The 19,025-nt window shown below is 43.2% G+C and overlaps 1 protein-coding gene across 3 annotated transcripts in view; it reads right to left on the reverse strand.

Annotated features, from left to right (window-relative positions):
- Positions 1–18,602, reverse strand: part of FAM184B (family with sequence similarity 184 member B) — a 134,696-nt gene extending 116,094 nt beyond the window's left edge. For 2 of the 3 annotated variants that reach the window (XM_055326484.1, XM_055326483.1), the window contains exon 1: positions 17,874–18,602. In XM_055326484.1, coding sequence (XP_055182459.1) covers positions 17,874–18,020 — 147 coding nt within the window. In that variant the 5' untranslated portion in view covers positions 18,021–18,602. Of the gene's footprint in view, positions 1–5,730; positions 5,898–17,873 lie in introns of those variants that run through there. The other variant, XM_055326485.1, reaches the window with a different exon arrangement.
- Positions 18,603–19,025: the final 423 nt, after the last annotated feature.

The raw sequence follows: 19,025 nt of genomic DNA on the forward strand, positions 1-19,025 counted from the left end.
TATTCACTCCCATTGTTCAGGGATAGTTCTTGACCTGTCAATTTCAGCTATCAAGGTCCCACCAGGCCCTGTGTCTCAGCTTAAGTCACAATGAGGAGCCTGCACACCACACAGCTCTTTTGAGCACTCACCTGTTATAATGGAACAAGCTTCTCTATATCAGTTTTTCTTTGGGGAGAGCATCTGATGTACATGGCTATGAATCACTTTTCATGGAACTGACATTAGGACCCACCAAAGGGGAGAGAGCTGCTGTTTAGCTTTTGCTTTCCTGAGGCCTGGTTTAGATTACATTTGCTCATACACACACACACACACCACACACACCCTATACTCAGTTCAAATCTCCCCACTCATATTTATTTAGGCTGTCACCAGATAATTTGATAGGCTTCCTTAGGACGAATGGGCCCTGCTCCAGGAGGCTGAGGACAGGAATAGCAAGTCTGGACAGGCATACTTTGGCAGCAGGAAGAGGAAAAGCTTTGCAAGATGAATGTCGACAGTATTGCTGGCTCTTGCCTGCTGTATTAATTTCTCCTTTAAAAGGAAGCTGACCCATTTTTTCCAGCCCACAGCCCTAATGGACTCTTATTCAGAGGCCATCCTTCTCCCACATAAAGAGTTGTATTGTGTTTAATGATAAGCCTTTTAATGGAATTTGCTATTTCTGGGTCTCTGGGAAAATGCCATTAATGAGCTTGCAAGTGCAAGGAAAAGCAGATGCTTCGGGGGCACACTTCTCAAGGGCAGGTTACCCTGGCAAGATGACGAACAAAAACTCAGAAAACAGGGGCACCTGGGTGGTGCAGTGGATGAGCAGCTGCCTTTGGTTCCAGTCGTGATCCCAGGGTCCTGGGATCAAGTCCCACATCAGGCTCCCCTCAGGAAGCCTGCTTCTCCCTCTGCCTGTGTCTCTGCCTTTCTGTGTCTCTCATAAATAAATAAAATATTTTTAAAAAAAACCCAGAAAACAAGTTCTTTCTCACTGGTTTGGCCTAACTAAAACTATGATCTAGACAAATTATGTCTTCAAAATGTCAAGGTATCAACCTTACCCACCCCCATATTACTGACCCCTCAACATCCTATCTGTAGTCCCCTAATTCTGATGTCAACCCAAATGCTTGTCATCCTCATCATAAAATCAGCAGAGTGCAAAATGAGACTGAGACATGGGTAAGCTAGGCGGATTAATATCTGTGACTCCTTCAAAACCTTCAAAATAGGTCAATGCCCGTTTAAGAGCCTGAGCACACCCAGAGGAGGACAGAAGAAAGAGGCAGGCCACTCCAGCCTGGTAGGTGGCAGTTTTAATAATAGCAAAGGGAACCTTCCTATGAGGCTTGTCTTGGGTGGCAGCGATACAAATGGATCCCCACACTTGCCCTCCAAAATCTTAAAGGTTTACAAAAGCCCTAACAGGGTGCAGTCATTTATATCATGTCAGTGTTTTCAGTATGACATCACCATCTCAAGACTATGTCCTTGGAGCAGCCTCTGGGAGCAGGAAAGGCAAGTGGAGCTCACATTCCGAGGATAGGAGAGGAGGTAAGGAGTCTTCAAGTGCCTGGGTCCAGCTCACAGGTCAGTTGGTGGTCATGTTTTTTCGATGATGGTCCCCCACAATGTAATACCTCTCTTAGTGGAGAGGGGTGCTCTGCCACTTTGGCACCCCTTGGCACTTACTGTGATGTGCTGGCACCTCTTACACATGGGAAGATTTATTGGCACACACACCCTTTAATACATCTCCTGCTGGCACTCTCTGTGTTTAGCACCTCCACAAGGTGCTAAACACATATAAAAAATGTATAAGATGAGGTCCTGGTCCTCAAGGGTTTAATGGTTCAAAGTAATCCAACTCATTACTGAATTTTATGGAGAGCTGGGCACTATTCTAGAAGGTGCTGGAAGTTCCAAAATGAGGAAGACAAAATAGGGAAGTCTCAGTTATCTTGAACACTTGCTCAGCTTAAGCATCACCTGAACTGATTTAAAATGAGATACCACCTCACAACTATCAGAATGGCTAAAATGAATAACTCAGGAAACAACAGATGTTGGTGAGGATGTGGAGAAAGGGGAACTCTCTTACATTGTTGGTGGGAATGCAAACTGGCAACCACTCTGGAAAACAGTATGGGGGTTCCTCAAAAAGTTGAAAATAGAGCTACACTATGACCCAGTAATTGCACTGGTAGGCATTTACCCAAAGGATACAAATGTAGTGATCTGAAAGGGCACATGGACCCCAATGTTTATAGCAGCAATATCCACGATAGCCAAACTATGGAAAGAGCCCAGATGTGTCCATCGGCAGAAGAATGGCTAAAGAAGATGTGGTATATATACATGTGTATATATATATATATATATATATATATATATATATACAATGTAACATTATTCAGCCATCAAAAAAGAATGAAATCTTGCCATTTGCAACAACCTGGATAGAACTAGAGGGTATTATGCTAAGTGAAATAAGTTAGAGAAAAACAAATACCATGAGTTCATTCATATGTGGAATTTAAGAAATAAAACAGATGAACATAGGGGAAGGGGGAAAATAAAATAAGACAAAAACAGAGAGGGAGGCAAATGATAAGAGACTCTTAACTTTGGGAAACAAACTGAGGGCTGCTGGAGGGGAGGTAGATGGGGGGATGGGGTAACTGGGTGATGGATATTAAGGAGGGCACTTGAAGTGATGAGCCCTGGGTGTTGTATGCAACTGATGAATCACTGAATTCTACCCCTGAAACTAATAATACACTGTATGTTAACTGAATTGAATTTAAATTAAAAATTTTTTAAATTAACATAAAAATAAAATGCATATTATCAGGCCTCACTGTGGACTGACTGACTACAATGCCACAGGTAGGCCTAGCCACTTGTATGTACGTATGTATTTTTAAGATTTTATTTATTTATTCATGAGAGACACAGAGAGAGAGGCAGAGACATAGGCAGAGGGAGAGGCAGGCTCCCAAGAGGAGCCTGACGCAGGACTTGACCCCGGGACCCCAGCATCACACCTGAGCCAAAGGCAGACACTCGACCACTGAGCCACCCAGGCATCCCTAGCCACTTGTATTTAATACTAACATATGAGGAGCATAAGCCTAAAGAGTGCAGGAAATAAGACAGGCACTCAATCCCTCTGCTACCAGACAGGGCAAGCCCAGGCCTGGCAATGGACCAGGACCTATTACCTAGGCCAGAAGCCATGGTTTCAGGGTCAGGCTGAAGTCACAGCCACCAGTGGAATTTTAAAAATGCGTAGTTGCCTGACCTCCACTCAACAGCTTTCATTTGCTGGTGCGAAGTTTTGTTAAAAAACACTGACAGTTACCAGAGGAGAGAAGCCCAGCAGGTGTGGAAGTAGCCTTCTGTAATGGTGAAGAGGTCTGTAAAAAGCCAGTGTATTTGTTTCCTGTGGCTGCCATAACAAGTCACCAGAGACTTGTTTAACACAACAGAACTTTATGGGGCACTTGGGTGGCTCAGCCGGTTAAGCCTCCAACTCTTGGTTTCCGCTCAGGTTGTGATCTCACGGGTTGTGGGATCAAACCCAGTTTCTGGGCTCCTTGCTCAAGGACAGAGTCTGCTTGAGATTCTCTCCCACTATTCCTCCCCCTTCTCTCTCTCTCTCTCTCTCTCTCTCTCTCGCTCTCTCTCTCTCAAATAAATACATCTTTAAACAACAACAGCAACAACAGAACTTTATTCTTTCACAGTCCTGGAGGTCAGAAGTTCAAAGTCAAGATCCCTGCAGGCCTCACTCCCTCCTGAAGCTCAAGGAGAGAATCATCCATCCTTGGCCCCTTCCAGCTCCAGATTTTCCTCAGCTGTGGCAATACTGCTCCAATCTCTGTCTTCATATGGCCTTTACCTCTTCTATGTCTTCTCTTCTGTCTCAAATCTCCCTCCACTGTTCTCTTCTACGGACACTTGTCATTGGATTTGTAGCCCATGCAGATAATGGAAGTCTATCTAATCTCAAAATGCTTAACCTAACCTGAAAAGACCCTTTTTCCTAATGAGGTAGGATTCACAGCTTCCAGGGATTTGATATCTACTGGGGGACCATTTTTTTGTGTCTACCACAACTACCAACAAGAGAAGACAGCATCTGCCAGTTAGCACAATTAGCACGAAGCAGTAAAAGAGTGAACAGTCCCTTGGGCCTGCTTTTTAGTCAGATGAGAGCCTGAAGTTCAAGGGTCAAAGTTATTATGGTAGCTGTTCAGGGTTGAGTAGGCAGGGGCATTGCTTTTCAGGAAGATTTTACCACCATTTTGCTTCAAAAGACTGAGAAGAATACTATTTCTGATGATGACATCAATGATTCACAGTAGCTCCCTGCTTCCTGTTCTGATGGTTCCATAGTTAAGAGAAAAGCTCTCTCAGGAGACTAGGGACAAGAAACGGAGAACCACTGGTGTGCCACTGATTCTACTGGACCCCTGAGCTCTGAGAAACCTGCTTGTTTCTCTGATGCCTTGAGCAATCTAGGAGCATTTTCCAGCTGTGTCCTCTTACTCTGGAGGATTAGAATATAGTGAGTAACTTCATTACTAAGGTATATTAAGCAGTCAGAATGTGAACTGATAATCTACACTTCTGATTATGTCAGTGTAGTTTGAAAGTAATCACAGTACTGCTCCTCCCCACCCTTACCTGCAGGGGATACATTCCAAGACCCCCAGAAAGTACCAACCCTACATATACGTAGTCCATATTTTTCCCCTACATATATACCTATGATATGGTTTAATTTATAAATTAGTCATAGTAAGAGATTAACAACAAGAATGACTAATGAAATAGAACAATTTTAATGCTATACAGTGATGAAAGTTAAATGAATGTGGTCTCTCTCTCAAAATATATTACTCACCCTTCTTCTTGTGATGATGTGAGCTGATAAAATGCCTTCACTGTGACAAATATATTACAATACATGAGGAAGATTATCTGCGTCTGGACCATAGTTGACTCCAGGTAGCTGAAACCACGGAGAAGGGGGAACTACTGTACACCATTGTCTCTGCAACTACGAGTGTTGTTCCCATGGAACTGTTCCAGTATTTGGATTATAGAGGAAGAGCACTGTAATAATTGCCTTTAAAATCGGCAAGCTTCGGGGGCTCCTAGGTGGCTCAGTCAGTGAAGTGTCTGACTCTTGACTTCCACTCAAGTCATGATCTCAGGGTGATGAGATCAAACCCCATATCAAGCTCTGCACTTGGGGGAGCCTGCTTGAGATTCTCTCTCTTCTTCTCCTTCTTCCCCTCCCCCTCCATGATGCATGTGCTCTCTCTCTCTCTCTCTTAAAATAAATAAATCTTTTTTAAAAAAGCAAGCTTTGTAATTAACAAGTAAGGTGAACACCTTGTCTATGATACTGCTTTCAACTAATTACTAAATACTCCTCTCTCCAGCTCTCCCTTCCAATCTTCCTGATATTTCTTCATAGAGTCTACCTGTAGCAAAGGTTAGTTTTGCTCATAGAAATTTAACTGAGGAAAATAATTAAGCAACTGTGCAGTGATCAGGTCTCAAGAATGTCCATGATAGGCACACTTGGGTGGCTCAGTTGGTCAAGTGTCCAACTCTTGATTTTGGCTCAGATGGTATCTCAGGGTTGTAATATTGAGCACCACAAGAGGCTCCACATTGGGAGTGGAGCCTGCTTAAGATTCTCTCTCTCTAGGGTACCTGGGTGGCTCAGTCCATTGAGTGTGGGACTCTTGATTTCAGCTCAGGTCCTGATCTCAGGGTCATGAGATTGAGCCCCGCACTGGGCTCCCCACTCAGCATGGAATCTGCTTGTCCTTCTCCTTCTGCTCGTTCTGTCTCCCTAAAATTAAAAAAACAAACAAAAAAGATTCTCTCCTGTCCCTCTGCCCCTACCCTGCCCCCTCTCCCTCTCTTAAAAAAAATGACCATCACAATACTAATTACAATAATGAAAAACTGGAATCAACTAAAATGTCTACCAATAATAGTCCCTGCCTATCTCAGGGAAACTTCCTTGAGCCCTCAGGCTGTTTGATGTTTCCATACTTCTTCCTTGGTAGCATAGCAATATTGTTTTTTGTTTGTTTGTTTGTTTTTTGTTTTTTTAGCATAGCAATACTGTAATTCAGTTTCTATATATAAACAGTAGAAGCTGACTTAACCAGTCCCCATTCAACAAACTTGTGGATAAGTTAAAACTCTTCATCCTTTCTCTGGAAAACCACAATTCTACTGACATTGTCACTTGTTTATGCCAGTTGTATTTGCTGCTGATATAATCTAACATCATACTACATCAGTTATATCTGAATGGAAAAAGGAAGCTGTTCCTATGAAAACTAGGTTGAATGCTTTGGACAGATTCAGTAAAGAAAAGCTGCTAAGGGGGAAAAAAAAGGTATTACCAAATTAGGTATGACAGAGACAGAGAAGTAAAAAGTTTTAGATTATCTTCACATTAAGACACCCAAATAAGAAAAAGTACAGATGTGCTGTGGGAAATAGAACAGGTACATCGTGGGAAACAGGACAGGTGCATTGTGGGAAATAGGACAGGTGCATTATGGGTAGGGTGACCTCATATACAGGACCGTCCAGGACAGTTCCTGTTGTTTCATTGGCTACCTGGTCTCGTGCCCCCTTTCATTCTCAGAAGTGTCCAATTTGGGTGATAAATTAGAAGGTCACTCTAACTATGGGGTAGTTTGTGTAACACAAAGGTGTAATGCCAATCAGCAGGCCATCCCAAAGAATTAAAACTGAGCCTCACAGGAAAAGATTAGTGAATGAGTGTTTACATATGTTTTAAATTGGGGTCCTCAAACTTTTTCTGGACAGGTCCACATAGTAATTATTTTAGGCTTTAGTCAGGCTCTGTCCCAACTATTCAAATCTGCCATCGTTTTTGTGCCAAATGGAAGCTACCCTAGATAATCCATAAATGAATGTGCATAGCTGTGTTTCGATAAAACTTTATTTTAGACACTGCATTTGAATTGCATATAATTTTCACAAGTCACAAAATTTTGTTCCTATTTTTAATTTTTTTCTTACATTTAAAAAGGTAAGAACTCTTCTTGATTCACAAACCATACTAAAATGGGCAGTGGGCTTATTTGGCCTATGGGCATAGCTTGTTGATCCCTGTCTAAAGTTTTTTTTTTTTACATAATATTACAGATGTGTTAGATTTTTTTCCCTCATGGTTTTCATTTTTCAATTATTCAAAATGCTCAAATGATATTGAGCAAAAGGGTTTCTATTGACTTTGTTCACATTCTATTTATCTTGCCTGTAAGTGCCATGAGATAAGGGATTTTACCCGGCACATAACAGGTGCTCAGTAAACGTTTCCCAGATAAAAGAAGTTATACAATATTTATGCAATGGAATACTAACACAACCATGAAATGTTGGAGAGCTCAAGGGTAAAAAATCCAAGGTAACACAATAGTTATGTATGATGTAACTCTATTTTTAGAAATTATATGTCCATATTTGCATGGGGAATTGTATAGTAGGACATACAAGAATATTATGTTATTATATCACTGTAGTTATTACAGGTTTGAAGATGCTTTAAAATCTTTTGTTTTTGCTTGTCATTTTGACTTCTCTAAAATGGGTGTGTTTTCTAAAATGGTATATGATTGGTCATTGCTGTTTTATTTCACTTATAATTCTGGTGTTCTGAGGGAATTTAAGTCTGGCCAATGGAGGCACCAAGATTGATCAGATCCTGTGTCTGTGGTCAGGGGCTCAGAGGAACTGAATCAGATGCAGGCCTGGGAGGGAGTTGAGGAGGTCCGCTTATTTGTCAGATGTGACCAGTTCTCTACATCACTCAGAAAATTCGAGATTAGCACCTCTTGAATTCTCGCCTTGGGAAAAGCTTCCCCGCTTTCCCATAAGACATATGTAGGTGGTGGTTAAAATTGGATATTTGATCCTAGGAGCAAAGAGGGGTCCAGGAAGAGTTTTGTGCCTTTAGCCCATCAACGGACACCTGTGGGCACCGGTCACTAACCAGGCACTGTTCCAGGCAGGAGACAGAAATTCCTGCCCTCAAGGAACTTCCTCTGGGGAGAACAGAAAGCAATAAACAGTGAGTGGGTAAAGTGATGATGGCAGATAGAGCTGAGAGGACTTCAGAGATGGGTCGGGAAGCCGCTGGCGGGTTTTTTTTTTTTAAGATTTTATTTATTCATAGAGACACAAAGAGAGGCAGAGACACAGGCAGAGGGAGAAGCAGGCTCCATGCAGGGAACCAGATGTGGGACTCGACGAGTCTCCAGGATCACACCCCGGGCTGCAGGCGGCGCTAAACCGCTGGGCCACCGGGGCTGCCCCACTGGTGGGTTTTATTTTTTTTTTTTATTTTTTTTTAATTTATTTTTATTTATTTATGATAGGCACACAGTGAGAGAGAGAGAGGCAGAGACACAGGCAGAGGGAGAAGCAGGCTCCATGCACCGGGAGCCTGACGTGGGATTCGATCCCGGGTCTCCAGGATCGCGCCCTGGGCCAAAGGCAGGCGCCAAACCGCTGTGCCACCCAGGGATCCCAACCACTGGTGGGTTTTAAACAGAACAGGGCAGCCCCGGTGGCCCAGAGGTTTAGCGCCGCCTGCAGCCCAGGGCGTGATCCTGGGAACTCGGGATCGAGTCCCATGTTGGGCTCCCTGCATGGAGCCTGCTTCTCCCTCTGCCTGTGTCTCTGCCTCTCTCTCTCTCTCTCTCTCTGTCTCTCATGAATAAATAAATAAAATCTTAAAAAAAAAATAAACAGAAGAACGTTCTGGTTTATATTTTAAAATCTCATTCTTGCCACTGTGTGAGGGGGCAAGGGTGAACAACAGGCCTCTCAGGAGGCCACCTGGCAAGGGTTGGGGCAGAGGGGGAAATGGAGATGGGGAACAGAGCGGGGCTGCTTCCTTATTTGTTTATAGGACTTGCTTCAGAACTGGATCTAAACAGGAGGAAGATGGGATTGAGTTTGTTTGGTTTTATTTTGTCTGTTTGTTTTAATTTAACGGCTTTATTGAGATACGACTCATACATCATAGGATCTGCCCAGTTAAAGTACAAGTCAGTGGGTTTAAGTACATTCACAGTCATGTAACGATCACTACAACTGACTTAGGATACTTTCTTTACCTCCAAAAAGAAACCCCACATCCCTTAGCCAGTACCTACCCTCCCACCCTGACTTTGTACTTTGTGCCATATTTTTTTTTTATCCGTTCTTCAGTCGATGGACATTTGGCTTATTTCCATTTTGTGGCTACTCTGCATTATGCTGCTCTGAAAATGTATACGAGTTTTTGTGTGGGTGTATGTTTTAATTTCTCTTGGGTACTCTGGAATTGCTGGTTCATATGATAGCTCTGTTTAACGGAGGAACTGCCAGACTGTTTTGCAAGGCAGCAGCGATGTTGTACATTCCCACCAACAGTGTGTTGAGGGTGTGATTCAGTTTTAAGGCCGCTGTGGCTGCCATGTGGAGAAAGGATTGATGCAGACATCAAATTGGTCATGCAAAAGTGGAGGCATCTTCATGAGTTCAAAGGCACCCAACTCGAGGTGTCTCTCATAGTGTTTTATGGCAAAAAAAGATTTTTGTGAGATAGCCATCTTTACACCATGAATCGAGTCACTAAATGGAAAGATTCCAACAGGAAGAACTTGTTAAAACAGAGCTGCGGTTTTCCAATCTAGAATCCTAGAGCAAACTGGTATGGAACTGTTTAAACATCTGTCCCCAAACAAGCTCCCACAAGCAGGAGAGTATTTTCAGAGAAGCTACAGTCAGTGGGTGCAAGAAAACGTCCACACCTTTAAGCCATGAAAACACAGGGCTCAGGTGGCAGCCTGTTGCTGAGGACTTCTGCGCTAACAGGAATCACTCCCACTGCTTTAGGACACTGCCTCCCCGTCCCAGAGAAGGGGTGGCTTTGTTCCCACTGCTGGTTTTGACGACTGAGCAAGAGTCCTATCCTTCTGTAGGTCTTCCAGTTCAGAAAGGGAAGGGAAACCAGTACCTATCATGTTCACAACACAACCAACCCTGGGTGAGATGCTCCATGTTATGTAAGTGAAACCTCCGCTGTCAAATCACCAAGGAAGAAAGACTTATTTTTTCCAATTAAAGATGAGGAAAGTTGGCCCCTTTGGAAGATCAGAAAGGGCCTCTCTCTAAAGAGATGGTATTTTAGCTGATACCAGCCATATAAGTAGGATCAGAAGGAAGAACAATCCAAGGTAAACCTCAAAATTATTCATTAGCTCTACAGATGTCTTCATGTTTATTTTCATTTAAATTTATTAGTATAAATAAGAGTAAGAAGTATTCCTCTAGAAATAAATCAAGTTTAAATCAAATTAAGTTAAATCAAATAAAAAAAGATAGCTTTGAGTCAAAATTATAATTGTTCGGGAGCACCTGGGAGGGCTCAGTTAAGCATCTGCCTTCAGCTCAGGTCATGATCCCAGGGTCCTAGAATTGAACCCCATGTTGGCCTCCCTGATTGGCAGGGAGTCTTGCTGCTTCTTCTCCCTCTGGCCCTCACTGCTGCTCCTGCTCTCACTTGCTCACTCTTGAATGAATAAATTAAAAATCTGAAAAATAAATTATAACTGTTTTTCCTTAATCTTTCTGATTTTATACTCATGACCTATTTTTCATAACAATATCATCCACTCTATCCCTACAGACATCCACGATCTCCCCCATACATCAGTATCATTGTCTCTGTTAATGTGCCCTAGTAGATGTTGGACCAGGGGGAGATGATGTAAAATTGTGGCATGGAAGATAGAGTAGAATGTGTGCTTCTATGAGAAGATCACTCCATGAGGGAAAAGGGAGGATGAGGAAAGAGCTCTGCTCTATTCCTGCTCTTAGCCTCACTAATTGGATACACATTGCCCCTTCCATGAAAAAAAGTAGTAAAAATGATTTAGAGAGGTTATGGAAACATAAGGATGACCAGGAAAGAAGTTTCATCCTCCTCCCTCCCCTCTACACACCCAACACTAGGTTCTGGATGTCCTGGGTTCTGTCAATACATACTAATGTGACATCAGGCAAGAATGCTAGCCCTCTTCTGGGTCTCAGATTTTTCCTCTCCCTATTAGGGATGGTGCTTCCCTCCTTGCCATGCAGGACTGCTGTGCACACAGAGGATGAATAAGTATGTCAAAGGCTTTGCAAAAACATGAATGCTATAAAAAAGAATGAAATCTTGCCACTTGCTACAACCCAGATGGATCTAGAGGGTACCATGTTAAGTGAAATAAGACAGAAGAAGACAAATATCATATGATTTCACCCATATGTAGAACCTAAAAAACAAAACAAGTGAACAAACAATACAGAAAGACTCATAAATACAGAGAACAAATTGGTAGTTGCTAGAGGAGAAGAGAATTGGGGAAATGGAGATTAAGAGGTACAAACTTCCAGTTATAAAGTAGATAAGTCAAGGGGTGCATTTGGTACAGTAGGTTAAGTGTCCGACTCTTGGTTTCTGCTCTGGTTGTAATCTCAGGGTCCTGAGATTGAGTCTCACGACAGGCTCAGCAGGGAGTCTCTTCCTCTGTTCCGCTCCCTCTCCCCCACCCACATGCACCCTCTCTCTCATTCTCTCTCTGAAATAAATACATCTTAAAATAAAATAGATAAGGCAAGGGTATGAAAAGTATAGCCTAGGGAATGTAGTCTTGGAATAATGTATCATGCAGTGATTACTGTTTTGAGCATTTGTGCAAGGCATAGAACTGCTGAATCACTATGTTGTACAAATGATACTAATTTAACATTGTGTGTCAACTAAAATAAATAATAAATAAATAAATAAATAAATAGGGGTGAGGAACTAATATAAACCTTTGAAGCTCAAAAAGAAAATATTACAAACACTAAAAAATCATAAGGTCTTACTAACGTGTGGCAACTGCAGGCCTTTGATTGCAGGGTCTGCAATCTAGGAGATTGGCACACATCCTTTTAGAAGGGTGATCAAGAGGGCTCTACTATTTACACTTCTAGCTTGGTAGCTTCTGGCACCTAACAGGACTTCTCATTGCCTCCTGGGCACTCTTCTGTGATTGGGAGATGAGAGGCAGTGCTATGAGTACATGGTAATGGTCAGTACAAGGTTGTGGTCTCATTTCCTGAGAGTCAATCTTCATCCGAGAGATGGCTCACGGAGAGGGAACACACACTTTCCTATTCATTTTCTTGTTCTAGTATAAAGCTTATATTTGCAGCAAGGTACTCCATCCCTCCTTCAAAGTTGGAACTAAGGAATATCTGGATATGAAGGATGCCAAGCCTTTCGGGTATGAGGATGTGGAGAGCCCTGCCAAAGAAAGAATCAGTTGGAGATTGCTAGAACAGGGCAAAAGCAGGGTTGGTCTGATGAACCCAGGGTCTGGGCTGGGCAAACCTGCCTGATGCTTTCAAGACCAAAAGCTTCCCAAAGGCTGGGGTGGGGAATGGATTAGGAACCTCCTATTGCCCAAATAATTCCTCTGCGCCCACTGTACTGTTTAAACTTTCAATTGCTCTGAAACAGTGGTTCTTGACCTTGGGTAAAAATCAAGAGCTCTTGAGGGGCTCTGAGAAAACATCAATGACTGTCACCTCTCTTCTCCTTCATAGATGGGGCATGGGGTCTTGTATGCTTTGTGTTTGTTTTTAATTTTTTATTTGGAAATGATTTCAAGCTTAGGAAAAAATTGCCAGAAAAAGAATAGTACAAAGAACATCCCCATATACCCTTTACCGAGATTCACAGGTGCTTAACATTTGTCCCATTTGTTTTATCATTTGCTCTTTCTATATTTAATTTACAAAATAAAATGCTTGTGAGTAAGACATCATTTTTATGTTCTTAAAAGAAGACCAGTTTGGGGGTGCCTGAGTGGTGCAGTCAGTTAAGTGTCTAACTCTTGATATTGGCTCAGGTTATGATCTCAGGTCATAAGATGGAGCCTCATGTGTTCGGCTCCATGCTCAGGGAGGAGTCCGCTTGAGATTTTCTCTCCCTCTCCTTCTGCTCAACCCCCATCCCTGCACATGCATGTTTTTTCTCTCTCTCTCACTCTCTCTGCCAAATAAATAAATCTTTTTTTAAAAAAAGTAAGACCTATTTCAAAGTGCATTACCTCAAAATAAGGATATATTGGTGCATAGTTACATAGCATATTTTCAACTCTAGAAAATTCAACATTGACATAAATGCTTTTAATTTCTCTATCATCACATTCCAGTTTATCAGTAAACTTGACTGTCTCGCTGCAGCATTTTTCCCCCTCCAGTAGAGACTCCAGTCTAGTATCAGGCATTGCATTCTAGCTGTCATCTCACTGGTGTATTTTTAAAAGCTTCCCAGGTGATTTTAATGTGCACCCTGGACTCTGAATCACTATGTAAGTGAATATTTACTACCTTAATTCATATTGTCTACCAAGTGCAAAGTATTGTGAATAAAGTAGAGTTTATGATTTTAAGGGACATACTATATACAAATCAACTATGATATCAGATGGACAAATACCATGAAAGAAATGTTAACCAAATCTGTAGGAGGAAATTTTAATTAAATTTAACAAGCTTACTAAGAGTCTACCATGTGCCAGGCATTGTATAAACTTCTGGGAAAAAAACAGATATAAGAAAAAATAATGAATGCACAATGTATAATTAATGAATACATGGTTAATTTCAAAAGCAAGGTTTTTCAAGGGCTTTTCTTGGGGGGAAGTGAGACTTAATAGATAAGTAGGACTCAACTTTTAGAGATGAAGACATCTCAGGAGAGGAAGCATCAAGAGGAAAATGAAGGGAAGTGAGTGAATCAAGTAAGCAAAGAAGTGTACTTCATTGTCACTCAAGAACTGGGCACATGGGGTTGGATTGGGTTTTCCCAGAAAAGTAGGCTGAACAATATAAGATGATATTGTCACTTTAGAAAATAGTTCGGCAGTTTCCTCGGGAGTTAAACATAAATAGACAATTCAGGGACACTTGGGTGGCTCAGTTGGGTAAGTGTCTGATTTTGGCTTAGGTATGATCTCAGAGTCTAGGGATCCAGCCCCATATCAGCTCCCTGCTTAGTGGGGAGTCTGCTTCTCCCTCTCTCTCTCTGCCCCTCTCCCTGGCTCATGCTCTTTCTCTCTCAAATAAAGAAATAAAATCTTTAAAAAAATAAGATGTAATCCAAAATTCTATTCCTAGTTATCTACCCAAGTGCAATGAAAATGTGTGTCCATACAAAGACTTGCATAGGAATGTCATGTTCGAAAAAAAAAAAAAAAAAGGAATGTCATGTTCGTAGCAGCATTGTTTATAATAGCCCCAAAGTGGAAACGACCCAAAAGTCTGCCACAGAAGGTGCACATCCATGCAATGGGATACTACTGAGCAATCAAAAGGAATGAATGCCTGACATATGCTACAACATGGATGAGATTTCGCAACTAAGTGAAAAGCACCAGATGGAAATATCCATATATTGTAACATTTCATTGAGATGAAATGTCTGGGAAAGACAGATTTATAGAGAAAGAAAGTAGATTAATGGTTGCCTGGTGTTGGTGTAGGAATGGGAACTGACTATGAATTGACAGGTTTCTTTGGAATAGTAAAAATGTCCTAAAACTGGATTGTAGTTATACTGTAACAACTCTGTACATTTACTGAAAAATGTTGAATCATACACTTAAATAAATGAATTTTATAAGGTGTAAATTATACTTCAATAAAACTGTAAAAATTAAGTTATTAAAATCAGAAAGGAAATAAGAATAGTAATCTTAGGAATGAAATATATAATTATTGAAGTTCTAAAACTTAAAACTCTAGGCTGGACAAATTATTTAGAGGACTGGCAAATAGAAGGACTGGATCAAGGAATTCACCAGGATGCAACAAAGAGGCAAAAAAAAAAAAAAAGATTTTTATCACATTTCAGGATATAGATGAAGAGGCTTCCTCATTAACCTAATGCAATTCCAGAAAAGAGAATGTAGGCAATGACAAAGAAACAATATTTGAAGAGAAAAGCACTGATAATTTTCCAGAATTAAAGAGAGCACACCAGTCATCAACAGGAAGCACACTAACTAACATCTAGAAAGTTCTGGTGAAACTGCTGAACACCAAAATAAAACAAACACAAATTCTAAATTCTATCAAGAGAAAGGCAGACTATGAAGGAATGAAACTTAGACTGGCAGTAGAATTTTTACCCGCAACAACCAGTGCCAGAAAACCATGGAGTATCTTCATCACTGTACTCTGGGCAAATAACTGTTCACTAGAATTTTATACCCAAATAAATTATCACCCAACACTGAGGGCAAAATAAAGACAGTTTCAAATATACAGAAGTCCTTCCCCTATCCAGACCTCAAGAGAAAGATTATTGATAAATGAACTTCAGCTAGAAGAAAAGTGAACCCAAATGGAAGGCTTTGGATTCAAGAAAAAATAGCAAGAAGTGATGAAATGTCAGTGGATTTAATTAATGCTTGATTATAAAAATGATTTTTAAAAATATTATTTATTTATTAGAGAGAAAGAGTGAGCATGAGCGGGGGGGGGGGGGGAGAACAGAGGGAGAGGGAGAAGCAGATTATCCGCTGATCTCAGGACCCTGTGATCATGACCAGAGCTGAAGGCAGAAGCTTTACTAGCTGGGCCACCCAGGCACCCCTGTAAAAATTATTTTTAAATTTAAAAAATTCAAATACCCTACCCTAGACAACAATGGCAAGATGGGAAAGGATAGGGCTGTTAAATGGGTAAAGTGCACAAAAAATCTGTAGCAGGAATGGAATACCTGGGTGGCTGAAAGGGTTGAGTGTCCAATTCTTGTTTTCAGATCAGGTCATGATCCCAGGGTCGTGACACTGAGTCCTGCATGGAGCCCTAGGCTCCATAAGGAGTCTGTTTAAGATATTCTCTCTCCCTCTTCCCCTTCACTCTCCCCTGCTCCCTCTCTCTCTCTCTCTAAAATAAGTAAACAAATCTTTAAAAAAATATTTTGCAGGAAGACAGAATTACATAATAACTTTGTTAGAAAAAATTATAGTTAAGTATGTATGTTGAAAAATAAGAGACAATTCTGAGAAGAACAGAAATAAAGCCTAACACCCTCAGACGAGCAATGGAAAATGAGGGACTATGGATCATTTTATTAATCCAATAGAAGGCAGGGATGGAGAAAAAGGAAGAATGAAAAAGGATGGTAAATGAAAAACATAAAACATGATAAAAGAATGAGCCCCAATATATTAGTAATCACCATCAGTGTACAGGGATTAAATTCACCTGTCAGAAATACAACTAAAATAGAACTTACAGGAAGATTCAATATAAAAAGATGCAAAATATGTGACTGTTCCTGACCATCACAATTTACCCTTTGTTTCTACTTCTGTAGAACTCACAGTTTGAAATACTCAATTTAGCAATTGATTCTACAGTAGTATCTTTTAGTTTTCTTTCCGTATTTCAAAGCTTGTGTCTCCAGAAACATTTTAGATTCCCTTAAAGACCGAGATGTCTTATACTGTGCCTAGCACCTGAAGTCAATACTTTGTAGGGATTGATGTCACATTTAGATAAATGTAGATTAGATTTGTGGCCAGCCACACATGCCAAGATCTCAGGGGGTATCTCCATTCCCTTTTTTCTATCCTTGACTAAAGATATCACTGTTTGGAGATAGGCTCACATGCAAAGAATGTGAAGAAGTTGATGGGAGGGGCGGGAGAAGGCAGCTAGTGCCCAATTCCAAGTCTCTATCCGATCTTCCTCTGGCCAACTAGAGAGAAAAATGCCTGTGAACCTACAAAAAAAATGGATGTGGGGAGGTGGGAGGAAGATAGGAAAGAGAGTATGTCTCATAAACTACTGGACAGAATCTGGACCTGACCCTTCCACTAGCAGTATGGTATCAGGAGTTTATTATGAGATCAAAAGGAAACCCCAGGGCAAACAGCTATACACACTGGGACCTTGTAAGAGAGGGATGTTGCTTCCATCTATACAAGGCACAGGAGGGACATCTACAACAAGGAGCTCTAGCTCCTAATAGGGAAGCTGCAGAGGGCAAGCAAAGGGCAGGGTGGTATTTTCTTGCTGGTCTTCATCAGGTCCCAGAGAGATTCAATCCCGTCCCTGGGAAGACTAGGGAGATGGGCCGGCTGACCTCCCAAGGTCTTTTGTATTCCGATAATTAATGGGTGAATCGTGCACTTCTCCATTTATGCTCTTACACACATCTGCACCCAGTTTGATAGTAAGTCCCCTGGGCTGCCTTCCAGATCTACTACAGTGCCAGGCAAGCTGCTGGCACTCAACAAATGGCTCAAATATTTGTTGAATGAAGGAATAAATTAATCAAGTGTTTAAATAGAGCCCACATGACCTCTCCAGCTGTAAAGTACAGCGATGAATAAAATCACAACATTCCAGACACAATCATTTGAGCAGAGCTAGTAAAGGAAAACACACGCGTGCATAAACACACACACACACACACACCCCAGTACTGATTCAACTAGGTTTCCCACCTTGGGAGCACAGACCACCTGCTCAGCGCGCAGTCTGTAGGAGTTTCCTTGGCAAGGATCCTCTCTCAGCTGCTTTAGGATGGTGCTTCCAGAAGGTCAAGTTACCAAGATGTAGGACCGCTCCCCTGACCGGTTGGCCTCCTGGACAAAGTTTCTGCCCGGAGTCGGCCTGAGCCTCCCCAGGGCGCGCCCGCCCTCCCCCAACCTGGGGCCCCCAGGGCGCGCAGCTCGCCGGCCCGCAGCGCCTCACCTTACCTTGGTGAGCTGGGCGATCTTTTTGCACATTTTCACGTGCATCTCGGGATCCCAGTCCATTCTCCAGTCGGCGGCGGCGCGGACATCAGCTTTGGAGCCCTGGCAGGTCCCGGACGCGTGAATCTTGCCGTTGAGGACAGAGGCCATGGCTAAAACGCGTCCAACACTCAAGGGCTCTCGCTCGTGTTCTCGCTGCCCGCGATGTGCACGTGCGTGTGCGCGCGCGGGCGTGTGAGCGTGTGGGTTTTCTCCGGAGCGGGGGGGCACTGCAGTCCGGCCTCCCGCCCCGCCGCCCCGAGGTGTCGGCCTTCCGGCGGTCCGCGCGCCCCCCTCCCCGCCCCCGCGCTCGCCGGCTCGCTCGCCAGCTCGGCGGGCACCCGCACCCTGCGGCGAGACGCAGAGGATCCGCACGTGCGGCTCGCGCCCCGCGCGCCGCTCTCCGGCCGGTGCGGGTTTCGCCTGCAACAGTAGAGCTTCCGCGGCCAGGAGCCGCTGGCCTTGGAGAGGTTCGCGCTGGCCCCGCGCCGCGCTCCTGGACACGTGGGTGGCTCCAGGCTCCCGACTCAGCGGCGGCCGCCCCCGCCCGCGGTGGGCATCCCAAGCCAAGGGAAAATTAGAGCCGGCCTCAGCCTCGGGCAGCCGGGGCGCACGGGCTGGGAAGGGGCCCTTGGCGATGTTCTCCGGGGCGAACGGGTAGCGAGGGACAGGGCACCTTGACCAGCACACTCCGCCAGAGGCTCCAGAGCCCCGGAGCACGGCGCTGCAGGCGGAGATGGGGGGGGGCGGGCGGGATGTCATGAGTGTCAGGAGAGAGGCAGCGAGGTAAGAGCAAGTCGCGGGGACGCGACGAGGTACCGGGACCTGGGCGCACAACGTGGACCCCGGTCAGGGCTGCGGGTAGCACCCCCCCAATCCCCCATCTTGGGGAGGAGCCCGGACGTTGCGGGAGGATTGCCAGAGATCAGCGAACAAAGAGAAAAAGCCAAAGGGGCGGCCAAGGAGCTGGTGACAAATCTGGGACGAGAAAGCGCGGAACCCGTAGGACAAGAAGCGGTAGGAGCACAGAGGAAAAGTCATCAGAGAGGCAGAAAGGATGGTAGCAGGTGTGGGAAAGGAGAAAGCAAAGAAGAGTGGAGTAGCTGAGTAACAGAT

This window comes from Nyctereutes procyonoides, unplaced genomic scaffold, assembly GCF_905146905.1.
Source record: "Nyctereutes procyonoides isolate TBG_1078 unplaced genomic scaffold, NYPRO_anot_genome, whole genome shotgun sequence".
NCBI lineage: Eukaryota > Metazoa > Chordata > Mammalia > Carnivora > Canidae > Nyctereutes > Nyctereutes procyonoides.